Raw genomic sequence first — 22,007 nt, forward strand, 5'->3', positions numbered from 1 at the left:
CTCCCGGAAAAAATATTACGATTTAGAATGGCTGAGATAATTTTTACGATGTATTTTGATGATTTTGCGAACGCCGAATGCGCGAGATTTTGGTGTTTGGGGGGTCCGGGGGTCTCACCCGGAAAAAAATATTACGATTTTGATGATTTTGCGAGCGCCGAATGCGCGATACTTTGGTGTTTTGGGGGTCCGGGGGTCTCCCCCGCGAAAAATATTACGATTTGGAATGGCCAAGGTTTTACGGTGTATTTTGAGGATTTTAATGCGTTCTTAACGTGGTAATTTTTCGATTTACATTTACCTGCATTTAGAAATTATAATTGTGAATGTCGTCATATCATTATGCAACCGTGCTCGATCTGAACAGTTGTTTAAGTAAAAAAACATAATGAATTGATTTAATTGTCTTGCTTAGACATATAAACAATTTAATATTTTAAGAAACATTTTTGAAATAGTTGAATCCCTTGATGGACAGTTTTAGTCTAGTTGATGTGTATTGAATTTTTATTATTAAAGGTTTGAACATTACGTGCTTGAACTTTTAGGAAATGCGCCGCAAAGCGGCAAAATTTTCTAAAATGAAGTACGAAAAATGTGCAGGAGGACCCTTTTCTTCCTACGCCCCTGCAGTTGCACATTTAAAAAGTTTAATGAACTTTGTACCCACTACTGACTGATGTAAATCATGCCAATAAAAGATGGATCTTTTCTCTATTTCTGTAATTCTTTACCTTTTTCTTTCCTCTTGAAAATGTTTTACAACATGGGAAAACTAAAAAAGAAGTCTATATAGCAGGAATAACAAAACACATAGCCACCTGTCAGCCATGTTTTTTGTCTGATTGGTCACCCGAGTTCGGATACAGAATGAAACAAATACATACACTGTATATAAGCACCATATATTGGCCTACCAGGCCCATGAAATCAGCCAGTGATGATATCCATTTAACCTTTTAAAATATGAAGAGTATCTGATTCCATTACATCTGTTTCCTATGAAAATTGAGCAAATAATGCTCATAAATGTGTTTCCCTATATAAACTATGGTAAAGACCCTATCCCCTGGGGAAAATTCCGAGACCCCAGGGCCATGAAATTCACAATATTGGTAGAGGGCCTTGAGACCTTTCAATCTATGAAGAGTAATTCTGACAAACAAAATGATACATTTTCGTACGGAACCTACCGAAGCATAATGAGTTAGGTCCTAGGTCCCAATTTACCAGTCGGGAAGCTGCCATGTACATAAGCACATAAGCCCGTGTTTCTTAGTATATGTGTACATACATGTATGTATTAGATTCCCAAAGAGCTAAGTGGGCTATGCGGAAGCTTATAACTATTTGTTTGGAAATACTATGGAAAATAAACTATGATATGATAGTATTGCTAACAATTTCAAATGGTGGAAATGAAACCACGATCCGCGGAGGATTTTCCCCATAATGGTACAAAACACGCGTTCTTTGTTGTAAAACGTAGTAAAACAAGTCACGTGATTATACCTCATTCATACCATTGGCCGAAATAAATAATGAATTGTATTAGTGGGTAACTAGTGATCACATGAGTGTGTGTTTACTTCCAAATAGAGTGATTTCTCTGACCTGGTATTTATACATAATTTGGCCTTATTTTCTCTGTGTTATATGTATACTGTATGCTCTGAACCGTAAAGCAGGTAATAATATATATAAATATAAATTTAGAATTCTACGAATTTAGCCGGGAGTAGCCGATCTTCGCTGATTTTAGATTAGACGGTTAGACCTATTGAATTGGTCAATTCGTATTATATCATTTATTTACAAAACGTGAAAATGGCAGTTTTACAACTCATTTCAGTTCATTATTTATAGTAAAACAGTGCATATGTGCAAGTCAAAATGATATGCATGCAATATTAATAACATTTTGGAGTCTAAATATTTTCAAATAAATCAATTTCTCCGAAGAAATGGCAAGCAAACTATCACCATATTTGGAAGTAAACACACAATCACGTGATCACTAGTTACCCATAATACAATTGTATATTCCGGCCAATGGCATGAATGAGGTATAAGCACGTGACTTTTTTTACTACGTTTGACTAAAAAGAACGCATGTTTTTACTACGAAAAATAGATGCAGATGTATCGCGAGTTGGGAGTTTAGAACCGCGTCCCTGGAGGATTTTTAGCCCAAAGGTTGAATCTGACCATTAAGACCGTAACAAAAATTCGTTGTGCCTTTATATAAGTGTATCGAGGGATGTAGATATTTTTGTATACATGTATATATATATGGACAGGCCAAGCTAACAAGTAAAGCTGGTTTCCCAATGTGTATTGTGTACCTGTACTGTGACCTTTATGTATTGAAAGCCATAGCTGCCTTATATTATAAATATCCATTATATGATACGATTTCCTCGTTATATGATACAAAATCATCATTATATGATACGATATCATCATTATATGTTACGATATTGTCATTATATGATATGACTTACCATTATATGATACGATTTCATCATTATATGATGCGATATCGGCATTATATGATACGACATTGTCATTATATGATACGATATCATCATTATATGTTACGATATCGGCATTATATGATATAACTTATCATTATATGATACGAATTTATCATTATATGATACGAGTTCATCATTATATGATGCGATATTGGCATTATATGGTACAAGTTGTAATTATATAATACGAATTCACCATTATATGATACGCATTCACCATTATATGATACGATATTGTCATTATATGATACGAATTCACCATTATATGATACGAATTCACTATTATATGATACGAATTCACCCTTATATGATACGAATTCACCATTATATGATACGACATTGTCATTATATGACGGGATTTCGTCATTCTGATAAACTGACATTATATGTCGGGATTTCATCATTATATGATACCATTTCACCATTATATGCTAGCAAAATATGCTAATGAGAAGCGTTCACGTGACCAGGGCCGGTACAATTTTTCGGGATAAATTCACCTGTGCACCTGCATCAGCGTCCGGAGACAGAGGCGGCTCGCCTGACAACTGAAGTTAGTAAGTTTAGTTGTGATTCTCGGCCTTCAACTTTTTTTAAGATGATCATCATAAATTTGTTAAAGTACTTAAAAAATCTTTGACCTATGACCTTGATAATGAATAGATGTCATTAAGGCTATTGCGTTAATATTAACTTTGAATTAATTTTGAATGGAAATCTTTGGCATAAATTTGCGAATTGAATTCACACAAAACTTACAAAAAACTGAACTTTAGAGTCAAGTTTTGATGACTTATAATGTATCATAAGTTATATTGCAATAAAAATTCAGCTTTAGCAACCTTCTTCCTTTTTGTGATTTGCACTTTTCCCGTAAAATCCGACTCTTTGATTTGACTAATTCGTTAATTTATGCCAAAGATTTCCATTCAAAATTGATGTTGTTAATATTAACATGGAATTTAATTTAATATTTTGAATGGTATAAACATATTTATCAAGTTAATTGAGAAAAAAATTCCTCTGCAATAGCCTTAATGGCATCTATTCATTATCAAGGTCATAGGTCAAAGATTTTTTAAGTACTTTAACAAATTTATGATTATCATTTAAAAAAAAAAAAGTTGAAGACCGAGAACTTCAGTTGTCAGGCGAGCAACCTCTGTCTCCGGACGCTGATGCAGGTGCACAGGTGAATTTATCCCGAAAAATTGTACCGGCCCTGGTCACGTGAACGCTTCTCATTAGCATATTTTGCCAGCATATAATGGTGAAATGGTATCATATAATGATGAAATCCCGTCATATAATGATGATATCGTATCATATAACGCTAAATTCGCATCATATAATGATGATATCACATCATATAATGGTGAATTCGTATCATATAATGACAATGTCGTATCATATAATGACAATGTCGTATCATATAATGGTGAATTCGTATCATATAATGACAATGTCGTATCATATAATAGTGAATTCGTATCATATAATGACAATGTCGTATCATATAATGACAATGTCGTATCATATAATGGTGAATTCGTATCATATAATGGTGAATCCGTATCATATAATGACAATGTCGTATCATATAATAGTGAATTCGTATCATATAATGACAATTTCGTATCATATAATGACAATGTCGTATCATATAATGGTGAATTCGTATCAAATAATGACAATGTCGTATCATATAATAGTGAATTCGTATTATATAACGACAATGTCGTAGCATATAATGGTGAATCCGTATCATATAATGACAATGTCGTATCATATAATAGTGAATTCGTATCATATAATGACAATGTCGTATCATATAATAGTGAAATCGTATCATATAATGAGAATGTCGTATCATATAATGGTGAATCCGTATCATATAATGACAATGTCGTATCATATAATAGTGAATTTGTATCATATAATGACAATGTCGTATCATATAATGGTGAATTCGTATCATATAATGGTGAATCCGTATCATATAATGACAATGTCGTATCATATAATAGTGAATTCGTATCATATAATGACAATGTCGTATCATATAATGGTGAATTCGTATCATATAATAGTGAATTCGTATCATATAATGACAATGTCGTATCATATAATGGTGAATCCGTATCATATAATGGTGAATTCGTATCATATAATAGTGAATTCGTATCATATAATGACAATGTCGTATCATATAATGGTGAATCCGTATCATATAATGACAATGTCGTATCATATAATGGTGAATTCGTATCATATAGTGACAATGTCGTATCATATAATGATGAATTCGTATCATATAATGACAATGTCGTATCATATAATGGTGAATTCGTATCATATAATAGTGAATTCGTATCATATAATAGTGAATTCGTATCATATAATGACAATGTCGTATCATATAATGGTGAATTCGTATCATATAATAGTGAATTCGTATCATATAATGACAATGTCGTATCATATAATAGTGAATTCGTATCATATAATGACAATGTCGTATCATATAATGGTGAATCCGTATCATATAATGACAATGTCGTATCATATAATGACAATGTCGTATCATATAATAGTGAATTCGTATCATATAATGACAATGTCGTATCATATAATGGTGAATCCGTATCATATAATGACAATGTCGTATCATATAATAGTGAATTCGTATCATATAATGACAATGTCGTATCATATAATAGTGAATTCGTATCATATAATGACAATGTCGTATCATATAATGGTGAATTCGTATCATATAATGGTGAATCCGTATCATATAATGACAATGTCGTATCATATAATAGTGAATTCGTATCATATAATGACAATGTCGTATCATATAATGGTGAATTCGTATCATATAATGGTGAATTCGTATCATATAATGACAATGTCGTATCATATAATAGTGAATCCGTATCATATAATGGTGAATTCGTATCATATAATGGTGAATTCGTATCATATAATGACAATGTCGTATCATATAATGGTGAGTCCGTATCATATAATGACAATGTCGTATCATATAATAGTGAATTCGTATCATATAATGACAATATCGTATCATATAATGGTGAATTCGTATCATATAATGACAATGTCGTATCATATAATAGTGAATTCGTATCATATAATGACAATGTCGTATCATATAATAGTGAATTCGTATCATATAATGACAATGTCGTATCATATAATAGTGAATTCGTATCATATAATGACAATGTCGTATCATATAATGGTGAATTCGTATCATATAATGGTGAATCCGTATCATATAATGGTGAATTCGTATCATATAATAGTGAATTCGTATCATATAATGACAATGTCGTATCATATAATGGTGAATTCGTATCATATAATAGTGAATTCGTATCATATAATGACAATGTCGTATCATATAATAGTGAATCCGTATCATATAATGGTGAATTCGTATCATATAATAGTGAATTCATATCATATAATGACAATGTCGTATCATATAATGGTGAATCCGTATCATATAATGACAATGTCGTATCATATAATAGTGAATTCGTATCATATAATGACAATATCGTATCATATAATGGTGAATTCGTATCATATAATGACAATGTCGTATCATATAATAGTGAATTCGTATCATATAATGACAATGTCGTATCATATAATAGTGAATTCGTATCATATAATGACAATGTCGTATCATATAATAGTGAATTCGTATCATATAATGACAATGTCGTATCATATAATGGTGAATTCGTATCATATAATGGTGAATCCGTATCATATTATGACAATGTCGTATCATATAATAGTGAATTCGTATCATATAATGACAATGTCGTATCATATAATGGTGAATTCGTATCATATAATAGTGAACTCGTATCATATAATGACAATGTCGTATCATATAATGGTGAATCCGTATCATATAATGACAATGTCGTATCATATAATGGTGAATTCGTATCATATAATGACAATGTCGTATCATATAATAGTGAAATCGTATCATATAATGAGAATGTCGTATCATATAATGGTGAATCCGTATCATATAATGACAATGTCGTATCATATAATAGTGAATTCGTATCATATAATGACAATGTCGTATCATATAATGGTGAATCCGTATCATATAATGACAATGTCGTATCATATAATGGTGAATTCGTATCATATAATGGTGAATTCGTATCATATAGTGACAGTATCCTATCATATAATTACAACTTGTACCATATAATGCCAATATCGCATCATATAATGATAAATTCGTATCATATAATGATAAGTTATATCATATAATGCCGATATCGTATCATATAATGATAAATTCGTATCATATAATGATAAGTCATATCATATAATGACAATATCGTATCATATAATGATGAAAACGTATCATATAATGGACATTTATAATATAAGGCAGCTATGGCTTTCCATATTTATAGCTTTTAAATTACGTAACTGGTATTTTTCGGGATTCACAAGAAAATACAACATAAAAACTTTTTTTTTCATTCTTTTATTATATTATAGTACGGTATGTACTACATTCTGCTCCTGCTTAGCGTTCAGCATACAGGGAGTGGGACGACTGGTTCGCCCGTTGTCAGTATAATGTGACCGGGTGGGGTGTGTTGCTTGGTGTCTTCGGCAGCATGCTTCAGTGATATAGCACTATAAAAAGGGCAACAGTTCCACTATACAAGGAGACACAACACGAACACACCGCAGTCTCCCAGTACACTCACCTCGCACAACATACACTCAAGACACCGCATACATGGGAGACCGTCCTTACATGACCATAGCTGTTAATAGGACGTAAATAAATCAAACAAACAAACAAACATGGACTTGGTACGAATGCCAATCAACAAAACACACACACAGCTTTGAAACGAATTTTCAACCCACGGTTATATATATTAATAATTCGTTGTACACTTCCTTAGCTCGGGCTAACAGCTACGTACACGCAGGCTACAGTTTCATGGCCGGGATGTGCAGGATCACAATTTTTAATTTTGAAATCAAATAAATAAAAACTTGAATTAACAAAATCAACGTCGATCTCTGCTGAATGGCTTTTGCTGCATATACACAGTGCTCTATGAAAGGGTGGCCTTTGAATTCCACTTTCAAGACCAGATGTCGACATCAATAACTGACAAGTCGGTGTCACACCCGAGCATAAACACATTAATCGCCGAGTTACCGACTGTCTACATAAATATCTTGGAATCATTATGTGAGCATGTACATGTGGTAAGTCGACATATTCTTCTGTTTATGTCGACATCTTCCGATATGATGTCGACTAGCTGTTCAAGTGACCTTAAAATTAACAGATGACGATTACAGTGTACTAATCAGACGGCGTGACTAGACCATTATTACACGATTATCATATAATAAACAAATTATTGAAATTCATAGTTCAGAGAAAAATACTTTGACAACTCTCGGTAAAGAAATTGCTATCAAATATCTTCATCTAGCTACAAACACATGCACACAATTATTTTCATTATCAATCCAATATGGCGAGTGTTATCCATTGTTTGCGCATGTGTAACGGGAAGGCGACAAGTCGACAACTCGACAACACGACAAGTCGACAACACGACAAGGCGACAACACGACAAGTCGACAACACGACAAGTCGACATTTTACCGCGACAACACGAGATTCTGTACGCGCTAATTAGCGTGTTTGAAATGTCGACTTGTCGTGTCGACTTGTCGTCTTGTCGTGTTGTCGACTTGTCGCGGTTCGAAAACGCGACAAGTCGACATTTTAACTGTTAAATCTCGGGTTGTCGCAGTTTGAGACCGCGACAACTCGACAAGGCGACAACACAACAACACGAGATGGCCGTAATCAGCCACCATACCGTCCCGACGGACTCGCCACTTGAGTTACTTCCCTTCCCACAGTTCGTTGATATGTCGATCTAGTATCGTTCAACTAGACGCTTGGTACTATGTATTCAAGTCTGCGTGGTCAACAAGAGTTTAATTGACCGAGATCATGAGTTTTCCCGCGAAAAACGATTAGCGTCTGCGCAGTGGAACTTCCGGCATAACAGTACAAGATGGAGGTGATGCGAAGCGGCTGTGGCCCGGATAGGTCTTATCGTACAAGTAAGTGCATCTTTAGCCTATGCTAAACGTTATACATGCCTCTTATATTGTGATTTTAATCTAATTGCGTGTATAAAGGGTAACCTATATTTTATACTCGTGTAATAGTAATTTTAACCGCACATTTCATGATCTTGTTTCTGCCGATCTAAATGGTGCATTCTTCCAGCCAAAATCAGAGATGGACCAATATATTTTTATTTTCATTTCATAACTTTAAACAGATGTCCATTTGTCTGTCATCAAAATGCTGACCAACCTGTGCTAGACTAGACTTAATCAGCGAATCATACAGTCGTTTTTAACTTTGCAAAGTAGGATGTTTATTGTTTGTATAAGTGATAATTGATATAATTGTCAGTCTTTATGAAAGTCTTCACATATTCTTACAAAATTCAATTGCTCTCAAAAGTATGAATACTCTGTTTTTTGTTGTTGTTGTTTTTTTTTTTTTTTTTTTTTTTTTTTTTTTTTTGTATGAAGGGGGTAGCAATACCTCACGATCTCGGGTAGAGGGTACGTAATTTCGCACAGAACGTAATTTCGCACACCTGACGATTTTTCGCGATTTTCCTTTAAATGTCAGAAAGATTTGCTCTGTTGTTTATGTTGTGACTAAAGGCGACCTCTCACTGTGATTTTGTCATATTTCGCTAAACTTTTCAGGATACGAAATCGGAATAATACGGCCCATCTCAGTAAAGAAATTTAAAGAAAATAAATCACTTGATATAAAATAATTCTGGGTGATAAATAACTGACTCACGTACAAATATGTAGAGAAATGATCCCTTTTTAGAATATAACGAAAACCAATGAAAATCCATCAAGTATAAGCGGAAAACAGATATGTTCTGTGGATACCTTATGATTTTCTTGACCTCGTTTATAGGGGAGCTGTCATTTTTTGTAACAAAAATGGCGGCGAGATGTCACTTTTTTATTTCGAAATATAAGTGGGTTTTGATGTCATTTCAAGATTGGAACTATACTTAATCTTTGTTTATGATGTTGTTGGTCTATGAAATGTTTGAAAATAATCATTTTCTCCAAAAACAAGAAAATTTGAGGGGTGTGCGAAATTACGTCCCCCAAACCCGTTAAACCACAGGTTTAACCTCAAGTTAATAACAGCTCCCATGCGCAGTGATACGTCTGCGCATATCTGGTTACATACTCGTGTTTTGTGAAGCACTTGTACACCTGCCGATGTAAGTCGAGTCTTTTTGATTCGGAATGAAAATATTTTAAATTCATTAAAATCAATGCTAAAAGTGTGCGAAATTACGTACCCCCACTCTATAATTTTTCAGTAGATTACATTCTTTTCGCCATATTAGTAAACAAAGATATTACTTACACATTACAAAAACATTGCACTGTTTGTCTACAATCCAAAATGGAAGCTTAATTCACCATCCTGAAAAATGAGTTTAAATCTTTGCAAATTGACTAGTGTCAAGATATAGTCAGATGGGCCTTGGGGCCTTTTGTTCAATTATTGAGTTTGTTTATAAATTCCGTAATCACACAAACAATATAATTCCTTTGTATGTGATATTTGAACAAGAACATAAAACCATTATTACAATGCTTTCATTTTAGTGAACTAGGCTCAGGTGTTGTAAGAGTAGGAGACAGTTTGAATGAATCAAAGAACGACTTGGATCTAAGCTGAAGTATCCAAAAAGGATTTAAGCAACAAACCTGAGGAAACAGACTGCAGCTATTGCACAGGTAACGAAACCCCATCATTTAACAGTGATACAATGGCACAACTGACTTTAATGACCATTATCTTTCACAATAAAATCCTACATTATTCAACAGAATATGTCATATAATTTACTGTCATTTTCGATATTTTTTATATTGACATCGTCATATGCACATTAATTCCTCGCATTCAGTCACATAGTGTTACTAATGTTTATATTAATGTACATGTACCTCGATAATGTTTTTGCCACCTGAGATTAGCAAGAAAATTAAAGTTAGTGCATCACTATATATATGGATGAGGATAGTAGTGTCAGTGATAAGTCATTTGTTGAATGTCTAAATCAGAAATGAACTGATTGTGGACACATGATATTTTATGTGTTCTTTATATTCCAGGTGTTAAGTTTGAAGGAACAAGATTAAATGGTTATGTATCCATTTAGGGCATACTAGGCATGTCCATTACCAAGACAGACCTCTGGACTTATAGAGAGAATCGACATCACAAAGCTGGTGCTGATGCAAGAGCACAACCTGGTTGGGAAGTATAACATGAGCCTTAGGGAAATTCAATTTGATGGTAAGAATATATACTTTTGATGTCTCCTGTGACTTGGTGAAGGTGTCTGTATTTCTATTTATTTGGAGAGGTTATGACCATTTGTATCTTTTTTCTTTAGTGTATACTTTTCTAGCTGTCAATATCATAATTTTTGTATTTAACCATATGCTTCAAAATTACAAGTCTCTTTTTATCATGGTCCCTTCAACTGCGACTCATTAAGGTTTTTACTGTAGTTAGATAACACTTGCCACCTAAACACAACATTAATTATAAAATATCTAAATTTTATGATCGGCTTATCAAGATTTTGTGATTGTGATTATAAGTGGACTGAAGAAAGCAGAAACAAAAACAAAAATTTGACTTTTTTTGATGAGTTCCACAGTTAAGTGCAAGCAGAGAATGGTCAGACAGGTTGGTTTATAAATCGTGCTATTTATTTCAGAGCTTCTTCAAGATCAAAGTACTAGCAATGACCTGAATGCAGAGCCAGAGGAAATCATCCAGGAATATGATACATTTGAAGAAATCCTCCAAATGACGGAAGCGTCAATAAAAGGTGAAAATCGACTAACAGGGTGAAATGGTCAAAGATGAAGAAAACGAAATACATCAATATTTGGCTAAGTACTTTAGTGATGACATAACGAAAATATGTCCTAGTCAGATTGACTGCAAGGCAGCTATTGTCCATTTGAGAAGGTGTTAATACAGTCCAAGAAGTGAGTGGTAATATTGCATATCATTAGCTCTTAATTATATGGGCAAATTGTTAACCCTCTGTTCCTGGACAAGTGTGTAGTCCATTCGATAAGGTGTTAATACAGTCCAAGAAGTGAGTGGTAATATTGCATATCATTAGCTCTTAATTATATGGACAGAAAGTTAACCCTCTGTTCCTGGACAAGTGTGTAGTCCACTTATTAATGTTTCAACACAGTCAAAGAAGTGAGAGTGATAGCCAATATTTCATATCATTAACTCTTAATTATATGGACAGAATGTTAATCCTCTTTTCTTGGACAAATGTAAAGTCCATTTGATAAGATGGTAATATAGTCCAAGAAGTGAGTGGTAATATTGCATATCATTAGCTCTTAATTATATGGACAGAAAGTTAACCCTCTGTTCTTGGACAAGTGTGTAATCCATTTGATAAGGTGTTAATACAGTCCAAGAAGTGAGTGGTAATATTGCATATCATTAGCTCTTGATTATATGGACAGAAAGTTAACCCTCTGTTCCTGGACAAGTGTGTAGTCCATTTGATAAGGTGTTAATACAGTCCAAGAAGTGAGTGGTAATATTGCATATCATTAGCTCTTAATTATATGACAGAATGTTAACCCTCTGTTCCTGGACAAGTGTGTAGTCCATTTGATAAGGTGTTAATACAGTCCAAGAAGTGAGTGGTAATATTGCATATCATTAGCTCTTGATTATATGGACAGAAAGTTAACCCTCTGTTCCTGGACAAGTGTGTAGTCCATTTGATAAGGTGTTAATACCGTCCAACAAGTGAGTGGTAATATTGCATATCATTAGCTCTTGATTACATGGACAGAAAGTTAACCCTCTGTTCCTGGACAAGTGTGTAGTTCATTTGATAAGGTGTTAATACCGTCCAAGAAGTGAGTGGTAATATTGCATATCACTAGATCTTAATTATATGGACAGAATATTAACTCTCTGCTCCTGGACAAATTTGTAGTCCATGTGATAAGGTGTTAATACAGTCCAAGAAGTGAGTGTTAATATTGCATATAATTAGCTCTTAATTATATGGACAGAATGTTAAACCTCTGTTCCTGGACAAGTGTGTAGTCCATTTGATAAAGTGTTAATACAGTCCAAGAAGTGAGTGTTAATATTGCATATAATTAGATCTTAATTATATGGACAGAATGTTAACCCTCTGTTCCTGGACAAGTGTGTAGTCCATATGATAAGGTGTTAATACATTCCAAGTGAGTGGTAATATTGCATATCATTAGCTCTTGATTATATGGACAGAATATTAACTCTCTGCTCCTGGACAAGTGTGTAGTCCATTTGATAAGGTGTTAATACAGTCCAAGAAGTGAGTGGTAATATTGCATATCATTAGCTAGCTATGTTTTGGGCAGAAAGATCTTGTATTAAGAAAGATAATGAAACTGGAATTTTATCAAGCAATTATTTTGTTGAAAACAGCGGTGTAAGTGATGTACATGTTCATATATGAAACACTTCGATAATTCAATGAATGGATTATACAAGTTGAAGTGTGTGTGTTTTAAGCGATCAAATTTTATTTACTGTCTTAATACATAAATTAAGATATATACTGTAAAGTGTCTGGGATAAAGTTGTATCAATCAAGTGTTCAGTATTAAGTAACATGTTTGATATTGAAAATTAAGACATATCCGTTCCACTATTATACATTTATCTATCCTCCTCTACAGTAGTTCGTCGGATAGGAGCCCAATATGGACATAATGTTCACTCTTAGTTTCTTGGACCAGACCTTAAATCTTTCTTAGAAGCGAAAGTACCAAAATCAGTCACTAAAAGATAGTATTTCAGAGGGAAAATAAAGATACTGAAAGTAATTTTACATTCTATTTAAACTCAAAGATTTTTTCTCGTGTATTTGTCACACACTAAAAAATGAATCAAAAGACATTAGCCATTAGATATAAAATGATAAAATATTTACCATTGTTAGCTTTGAAAAAGATAAATTTCTTGTCTTTAATATTAAGATTTTTTATGTTCATTTGTTTATAGTAATTAAGTGTTACTGAAGAATACTGACATTAACATCTATAGCATACAGTTGTTTACATCTAGAACATAAAGTTCTGATACCCTTAAAGAACACCTCATTTTAACAGACGGTACATATTGTAGCTACATACTCAAGTAATTTTGTAGGATACTAAATTTCACTCAGTGTTCTGATAAAGCAACTTGCAAATTAACTCGTTGTTATTGGACAGAATAATTAATATTCTACCCCTTAAATCAATGGACATATTAACACACAAGGGCTCAAATATTAGAACGCTTTTTTTGGAGGCCCATGATTAGGAGTTAATTAACCCTTAATACCACTTAGCACCTTATTCTCAAATGGTTGTACGTCTGTCCTTCCGTCCGTCCTTCCGTCAGTCCGTCCGTTAACAATTCTTGTTATTGCTATTTCTCAGAAAGTACTGAAGGGATTTGTCTCAAAATTTATATGAAGGTTCCCCTAGGGCCCTAGTTGGCAGCCATCTTGGATTTTGATAGTTAAAGTTTGTTATCGCTATTTCTAAGAAAGTGCTGAAGGGATCTGTCTCAAATTTCATATGTAGGTTTCCCTATGGACCTTGTTATGCATATTGCGTTTTGGGACCGATCGGTGAACAAGATGGCCGCCAGGCAGCCATCTTGGATTTTGATATCTAAAGTTTGTTATCGCTATTTCTCAGAAAGTACTGAAGGGATCTGTCTCAAATTTCATATGTAGGATCCCCTAGGGCCCTTGTTGTGCACATTGCATTTTCGGACCGATCTGTGAACAAGAAGCCATCTTGGATTTTGATATCTAAAGTTTGTTATCGCTATTTCTCAGAAAGTGCTGAAGGGATCTGTCTCAAATTTCATATGTAGGTTTCCCTAGGGACCTAGTTGTGCATATTGCATTATGGGACCGATCTGTGAACAAGATGGCCGCCAGGCAGCCATCTTGGATTTTGATAGCTTGAGTTTGTTATCGCTATTTCTCAGAAAGTACCGAAGGAATCTGTCTCAAATTTCATATGTAGGTTCCCCTAGGGACCTAGTTGTGCATATTGCATTTTGGGACCGATCTGTGAACAAGATGGCCGCCAGGCAGCCATCTTGGATTTTGATAGCTTGAGTTTGTTATCGCTATTTCTCAGAAAGTACTGAAGGGATCTGTGTCAAATTTCATATGTAGGTTCCCCTAGGGACCTAGTTGTGCATATTGCATTATGGGACCGATCTGTGAACAAGATGGCCGCCAGGCAGCCATCTTGGATTTTGATAGCTTGAGTTTGTTATCGCTATTTCTCAGAAAGTGCTGAAGGGATCTGTCTCAAATTCCATATGTAGAATCCTTAAAACTCAAACAAACCCTAGGGACCTAGTTATGCATATTGCGTTTTGGGACCGATCTGTGAACAAGATGGCCGCCAGGCAGTCATCTTGGATTTTGCTATCTAAAGTTTGTTATCGCTATTTCTCAGAAATTACTGAAGGGATCTGTCTCAAATTTCATATGTAGGTTCCCCGAGGGACCTAGTTGTGCATATTGCATTTTGGGACCGATCAGTCAACAAGATGGCCGCTAGGAAGCCATCTTGGATTTTGATATTTAAAGTTTGTTATCGCTATTTCTCAGAAAGTATTGAATGGATCATTCTCGAATTTCACATGTAGGTTCCCCTAGGGCTCTAGATGTGCATATTGCGATTTGGAACCGATCATCAACAAGGTGACCCCCAAGGAACCATCTTGGATTTTGATAGTTGAAGTTTGTTACTGCTATTTCTCAGAAAGTACTGAAGCGATCTGTTTCAATTTGTATGTGTAGTATATGTTTGAAAAAGTTTAAAAATTAGAGAAAAGATCCATCTTTCCATTGTCAGACATAGATCATTCTTTGGTGGGCGCCAAGATCCCTCTGGGATCTCTTGTTTAATCTCATTGACACTTTTTAAAAAGGCTTAAAGAGTCTGAAATGATGTTTTACAATACTCTGGGTATGTGACAAAGGGACCTCCTGTGTCCATCTAAACATATATTTTATTATTTCCTTTATTGCTAATGAAAAAGGCTTCTTTTTACTTATTTACTTATTAGTTTTAATACAAATTGATTTTTTTTAAACATCAAATTATTGACAGGATAAATATAAATAGGTTTTGGGTATTTGGCATGTTATCGATTGCATCAACAATTTTAAATCAATGTAAAACATTCCTTATGTACATGTATATATGTTTGCATATTTTTCAGCAAAATTGAAATACGAGAAAATAGCTTTTAAACGGCTGAAATGCAGCTATAATTTAATTTTTGAAAATAATAGTAACAGTGTACATCATTTCATATAAACATAATCACTGCCTCTACCAGGACTCGAACTCAGAAACTCTGGGTTCATTTCATTTCAACAAATTTCATTGCATCAAAATACATATAAATGGAAGAGATAACAGGCTAAGCCTATATAAATCTTCTCCATGATAGCGTAGATAATTATAGAAAGATATAAAAAAATATTATTTTAGTTTATTTAACTGCACACACACATTCATTCTCCTTTCATTCCAGTAGGATATTGCTATTGACGTAGATCTAGACAGAATTTTTAAATCATAATTAGAATTGTGATGTAGACTAAATTTGTATATATGTATATGTATCTATACATGAATTATCGTAGATAACACTAGATAACAAATTGATTAAACTGTACAAGTATTTTGATAAATTGATAGGGGGATTGAAGGTATCATCAAAAAAACGTTTTAGTTGCTGAAATATATTGAGTGACTTTTGATACAATAAAATCATTTGTATCTACAGACAAATCAATATTTCCAGAAGTGAGTAAATATGTACCTAAAAACCCAACTTTGGTGTGAATATCATTAATTAAACTTCTAAAGTTTATATAAATGGGACAGAAGAAAAAGAAATTGGTAGAGTCTTCAATATGGTAGCCACTTGAACGTGATGGATCAAGAATTAGGTGATCAGTAAATTTATCATAGTGTGATAGTTAGACTAAAAAATGAGTGGTTGTTGAATATTGAATTTATTCCACACGAGTGAGTTATTTTTTAAAAGTTACAAAAGACACGAGCTTTAGCGAGGTCAACTTCGTTTTATACACGTTAAATCTACGAAACAATCATCAGTATAAAATTTTTGTCCGTCAAGATGTATACACGTTATTAGTTGTAAAGGTCAATTTAACATGTATGAAAACGTCACGTATTTTGACAAAACGACCATAACGCATACGCTTTCCAACATGCAGTTTTGGACGTCAAGCGGCGATCATAACATAGAATGACGTTATTTGATTATTGATGACGTTGACAATGATGACGTGACACTGAGAAATAAGTAGTTCGGTCAAAGTTCACCGTGTCAACCAATCAGAATGCGTACAGAGTTTACACCACGTGTGGTATTTTCAACAGCTGCAGTGTTTATTCAATGTCTTGAGAGTTGAATAACACCGCCTATTGTGGTAGAAACAGTATTTTATTCATATAATTATACATATAATACAGTACATAAACACATCTCGGTATCGGAAAACAAGCTTAAAGCTTATATTAATATCTTTCCATGAAATATCAAGCCAGAGGAAAGTTCGGCACCGGAAACACCTTTTACAAGATATGTATAAAGAAAGTTTAACGCAGAAAAATATTAAATTTAGAAACATACGCGTACATAGTAACATGTGTTGAATACAAAATAAATACATACAATGAATATACATGTGGTGATTACAATATAAGAAATGGATTCATAGTTCTATAAAAGATGCTCCACCGCCGACAGAGCATAAATGATATTCATCATTTGAACAATAATTGGTGTTTAATGATGTATACATATGTCTAATTAATACAATAAAAATATAAAATATTTTTTTTTTGCCTTTGGTGCATGGGCAATAAGTACTTCATTCCATATAGGATATAGTGCCACGGAATTTTTTCGTGATGCAATTAATTATTTATTATATTTTTAACTTAAATACAATTAGAAGCTCAAACATTTCAATGGTGGTAATGGTGTAAAGTTAGTAACTTTTGTAACTGAAGAAAAATGCTAAATCGTCTATTCCTGTTTTTAATAGTGAAAAAATACCATTTGTCACCGGTGGAGAATCTTTAAAATTTGGTGTAAAGTATTATTAATAAACAGTCAGTTTAACAACACTGATGAAATTACACTTCAACAAAATCGTTTACTTAATTTGATATAGGTATGTACTGCTAGAAATATTTCTTCGGTTTTTTTTTTTTTTGTATTGAATAGCTATCATCTCCCCAAAGTAAAGTTTTTCGGTAAAAATTATATATAATTGATGCAGTGTATATTGTCTAATTATAGTATAGTTAGAACATAATAATAAACAATGATGATTAGTTTCGACTAAACCACAGGTACAAAGTGGACTATCTTCTAAGTTTCTTATATATAAATATTGTTTGAGATTACTACATTTTAGTCTTAAACGAGTGTGTAAAATTTAAAGATTTCTTTCTCCTGAGTTAAAATATGAGGGTGGAGGGGTGGGGGGTTATTGCGTTTTTGCAAAAAGCGTTTATTTATGCCAATAGACGGATTTTCACGAATTTCTACTGGTAATGAGTTCCATAACTTAATTGAAAAATTTAAAAAAGAATCTTTATAAAATTGTGTTTTGCAATTTAGTAGCTGTAAATTGTCTGAATGTCTAGTACTATACATATGATGACCTTCTGATACCTTATTTGGAATTAGACGTGATAGATAATTTGGAGTTTTCCCATGATACATTTTGTGAAACTGCAAACTTTTATGATTTTCTCTTCTTTTAGATAATTTTTCACAGCCTAAATCTTTACATAATAGACTTATACTTGATAATTAAGTAGCACCTGTTACTATTCTTGCTGTCTCCAATTGTATATTTTCTAAATATTGGCATATATACTTTGGAAGGATGTCCCATACAAAATCAGAACATTCTAGAATCGGTCTTATAAATGAAAAATATATAGTATGGAGAGAATTCCTATCTAGAGTATATCTTAAACTTCTTAAGACAGCTATCCTTGGAGAAACTTTTTAAGAAAAATATAATCTATGTGATTTTCCATGTACCATCTTCATTTCATACAACTCCTTAATGTTTGTGGGAGTTTACATTTGATACATTAGTATTATACATAGTTATGGGGTCGTAGTGTCTATGTGTTGTTTTCCTGGTTATTAATAATGATTCTGGTTTTTTTCTGAATTAAAACGTACTAAGCATTGGTTTGCCCATGCATGTATCTTTAAAAGGTCATAATTCATGGTATAAACAGCAAATGTAGGATTATCAACTGATATATACAAGGCAGTGTCATCAGCAAACAATTTAATTTTACAATTGATATCTTTCACTATATCATTAATATAAACAAGAAAGAAGAGTGGACCTAAGATTGAACCTTGAGGTGCACCTGCCTTAATAGTATATGTCTCAGAAGAAGAACAGTTAAAGACAACTTTTTGATGTCTATCAGATAAATAGTTTTCACACCAAGATACTAATTTCCCAGAGACACCAGATTGTTTAATTTAAATATTTAACTCCTATGCCAAACTCGATCGAATATCACAGAATACAGCTATAATTTCCTTCCCCGAATCTCAAGCCCTCCCAATTTCGTTTATAATGTCTAATACGTAAAACCTGACTGCCTTTTAGTGAAAAAATCTATGTCCCTAAAAAATTGAAAATTTGTTTAAAAATGCACCTTTCCATTAATATCTTAAAAAACTAGTTCAGTTTTTATTGTAAATATAATTTACAGTAGTATAAAGTAATTTCCAAAAACAAAACCACTATTAGATTAAAACTTAGAATATTGCCTTGTATAAAAAAATGTTTGACGTTTTGATCAGTCAGTGATGCACTGATCACATAATTTTATATGACTTTTTAGATACTCAGAAGTAGGTTTAGCAAGCAGTATTATGCATTAAACACAATTTTCACCTTGAAAAGGGAAAGGGAATGAAACTAAAGGATGACAACAAAAATAAACAATAATTAGATAAGCTAGTTAGACGTACATATTTTACGTATTGATACTGAACAGTTCCTATGATCTTTCATTAGTGAGTTGGTCACTAGGTAATGGACGCGGCTCATTGGGATTTCTTGACATTGCGTGACCAAACCTACACAAGTCCTTCTCCTGAAAATCTGATGAGTCCGTTTCGAGCGATCTTTCACCATCACTTTACCATCCCATGTCCAGGTCTGGACCACGGAGCTTTGCGGGTTCTTCGCTAATTGTCGACAAATGAATGCCAGTCGGTCGCGATATTTGGTCAGATTCTCGTTAACTGATATAGCCTTGGTAGCTGAACAATCTCTGAACTCTTTACTATGTTTTAATAATGTTCGTTTAGCCTCGTAGGTTCGGAGTCTCATAATGATTTGACGATGTTTACCCCCGCCGGGTGTCCCACGCGATGTGACCTCTCGATATCCTCGACAGAAACAGAAATGCCAGCTTTGTCTAAGGCATCCAGGACCTGGGTAAGTACTTAGTTCTGTTCTCTGACGGGGACTCGGGGATCCCCGAAATTCTTACCAATGGCCTACGGCTATATTGCTCTAAATCGTCAGTCTGTCACCATCAGCACCCGATTTGGAGACAGACCCTTCAGAATTCCAGTCTGTAGATATCGACAACATCCTTGAAGAACACAGCTGTTTTGGAGTGAGGGAACCACCAAACAGGACTTGGAGAACAGCCAGTGTGGTGCAACATCCACTGCAGCGATTGACAAGGACATGCTGGTAGATATTAGTTTTCTTTTGGGCCGGGTAGCCCCAAAGAGCAGCCGTCTGATTGGCAACTTCACTAGTAACCTCGCCGAAAGTTGGATGTCGATAAGGATGAAATTTGACGGTGGCAAAGTGTTCAACAGTCTGAAATCCCCAAAAGAATATGGACAGTCGTCATTGGAAGTCAGAGATGATGTTATCCCATTGGTATTACAGCAGAAATGTGACCACTTCCTAAACAACTCGATTGCAGTGTCAGTGATCAGCAGTGCAGGCAGATCCAGCTGGATACCAAGATGCAGAGTTATTGTCTGGCATGGAAAGAAGAACGTAAGGTGAAACTGACCGCGTCTAAGATGCGATGAAGATGTGATGCAACGACATCCAAACAAAGCCACCAGTCCATTGGTAAGACGTCTACTGTATTCTTCTTTCCATGGCACACAGTACACTAGGTATGGACTACTGGCTGAACCAGATACAGTCAGAGAGTATGTCCAAAAGAAGGCAGAGTGTTAGGAAACAGTATCGGTATGGGACTGTCCATAGACATGGAGAACAAATTCCTGGCTGCCAGCTGTGATGGGAAGGTAGTTCGATCGGATGGTTCGTGCGGTCTCATCGAAATAAAAAAATCTCCTTCAACGAAGCAAACACCTGTTTACTGAGGCCGCCAAAAAGATGAGAAGCTTTTGTTGTGAAGTTGTAAATGGATCTCTACGGCTGAAGAGGAACCATAAGTACTTTTTTTCAAGTCCAGGGTCAGCTCAACATCACCAACATGCCGTGGTGTCATCAGACGCACACAGCCGTACCAGATCCATGTGGAGAGGATTTATAAAGACGATTCCTTGTGGGCCAATGATGTTGCCAAAGTTGTCGGCATTCTACCATAAGTGTCTTTTGCCGGAGATTGTCCTACCCCGTCTAAACATCAGCACAGGGATCCGGGAGCCCAAACTACCATGGGTGTGTAAATTATTTGATGTCTCAGGTTGTGTGTAAATACTTCACTGTCAAACCTCAAAGTACAGGTTTTATTGTTGTAAGGAACCGGAGTAAACCCAAAATATGTGCAAGATATATCATAAATCATAAAATTGTTCTTGGATTGTGTACAATAATTTTTTCATATTTAATTGTGATTACTCGTTAAAATAATGTTGATTAGTTTTCAAAACTAATAAAACCAGTATATGAACAAAACCACTTAAACAAAATGTTCCTTCTCTGCTTGCAGTTTGTTTGTCTTTGGTGTAATTTTTATCAAGAGTTGTCTCCCCTAGTTCACTTTCTCACTACATCTGTAGGAAGGGAAATAACTCTTGATATATCTTTTTTTGTGAATGGTAGTATGTGTGTATTTGTTACGTTAATAAGTTACTTGTAAATATATGTATGTACATACGTTAAAAATATTCAATTTGAA

The 22,007-nt window shown here is 34.1% G+C and overlaps 1 protein-coding gene across 1 annotated transcript in view; it reads right to left on the reverse strand.

Moving 5' to 3' along the window:
- Positions 1–20,218, reverse strand: part of LOC138308670 (peroxisomal acyl-coenzyme A oxidase 1-like) — a 29,413-nt gene extending 9,195 nt beyond the window's left edge. The window contains exon 1 of the mRNA XM_069249706.1: positions 20,029–20,218. Within this exon, the coding sequence (XP_069105807.1) occupies positions 20,029–20,218 (190 nt within the window). The remainder of the gene's footprint in view (positions 1–20,028) is intronic.
- Positions 20,219–22,007: the final 1,789 nt, after the last annotated feature.

Source organism: Argopecten irradians, chromosome 15 (assembly GCF_041381155.1).
Source record: "Argopecten irradians isolate NY chromosome 15, Ai_NY, whole genome shotgun sequence".
Lineage (NCBI taxonomy): Eukaryota > Metazoa > Mollusca > Bivalvia > Pectinida > Pectinidae > Argopecten > Argopecten irradians.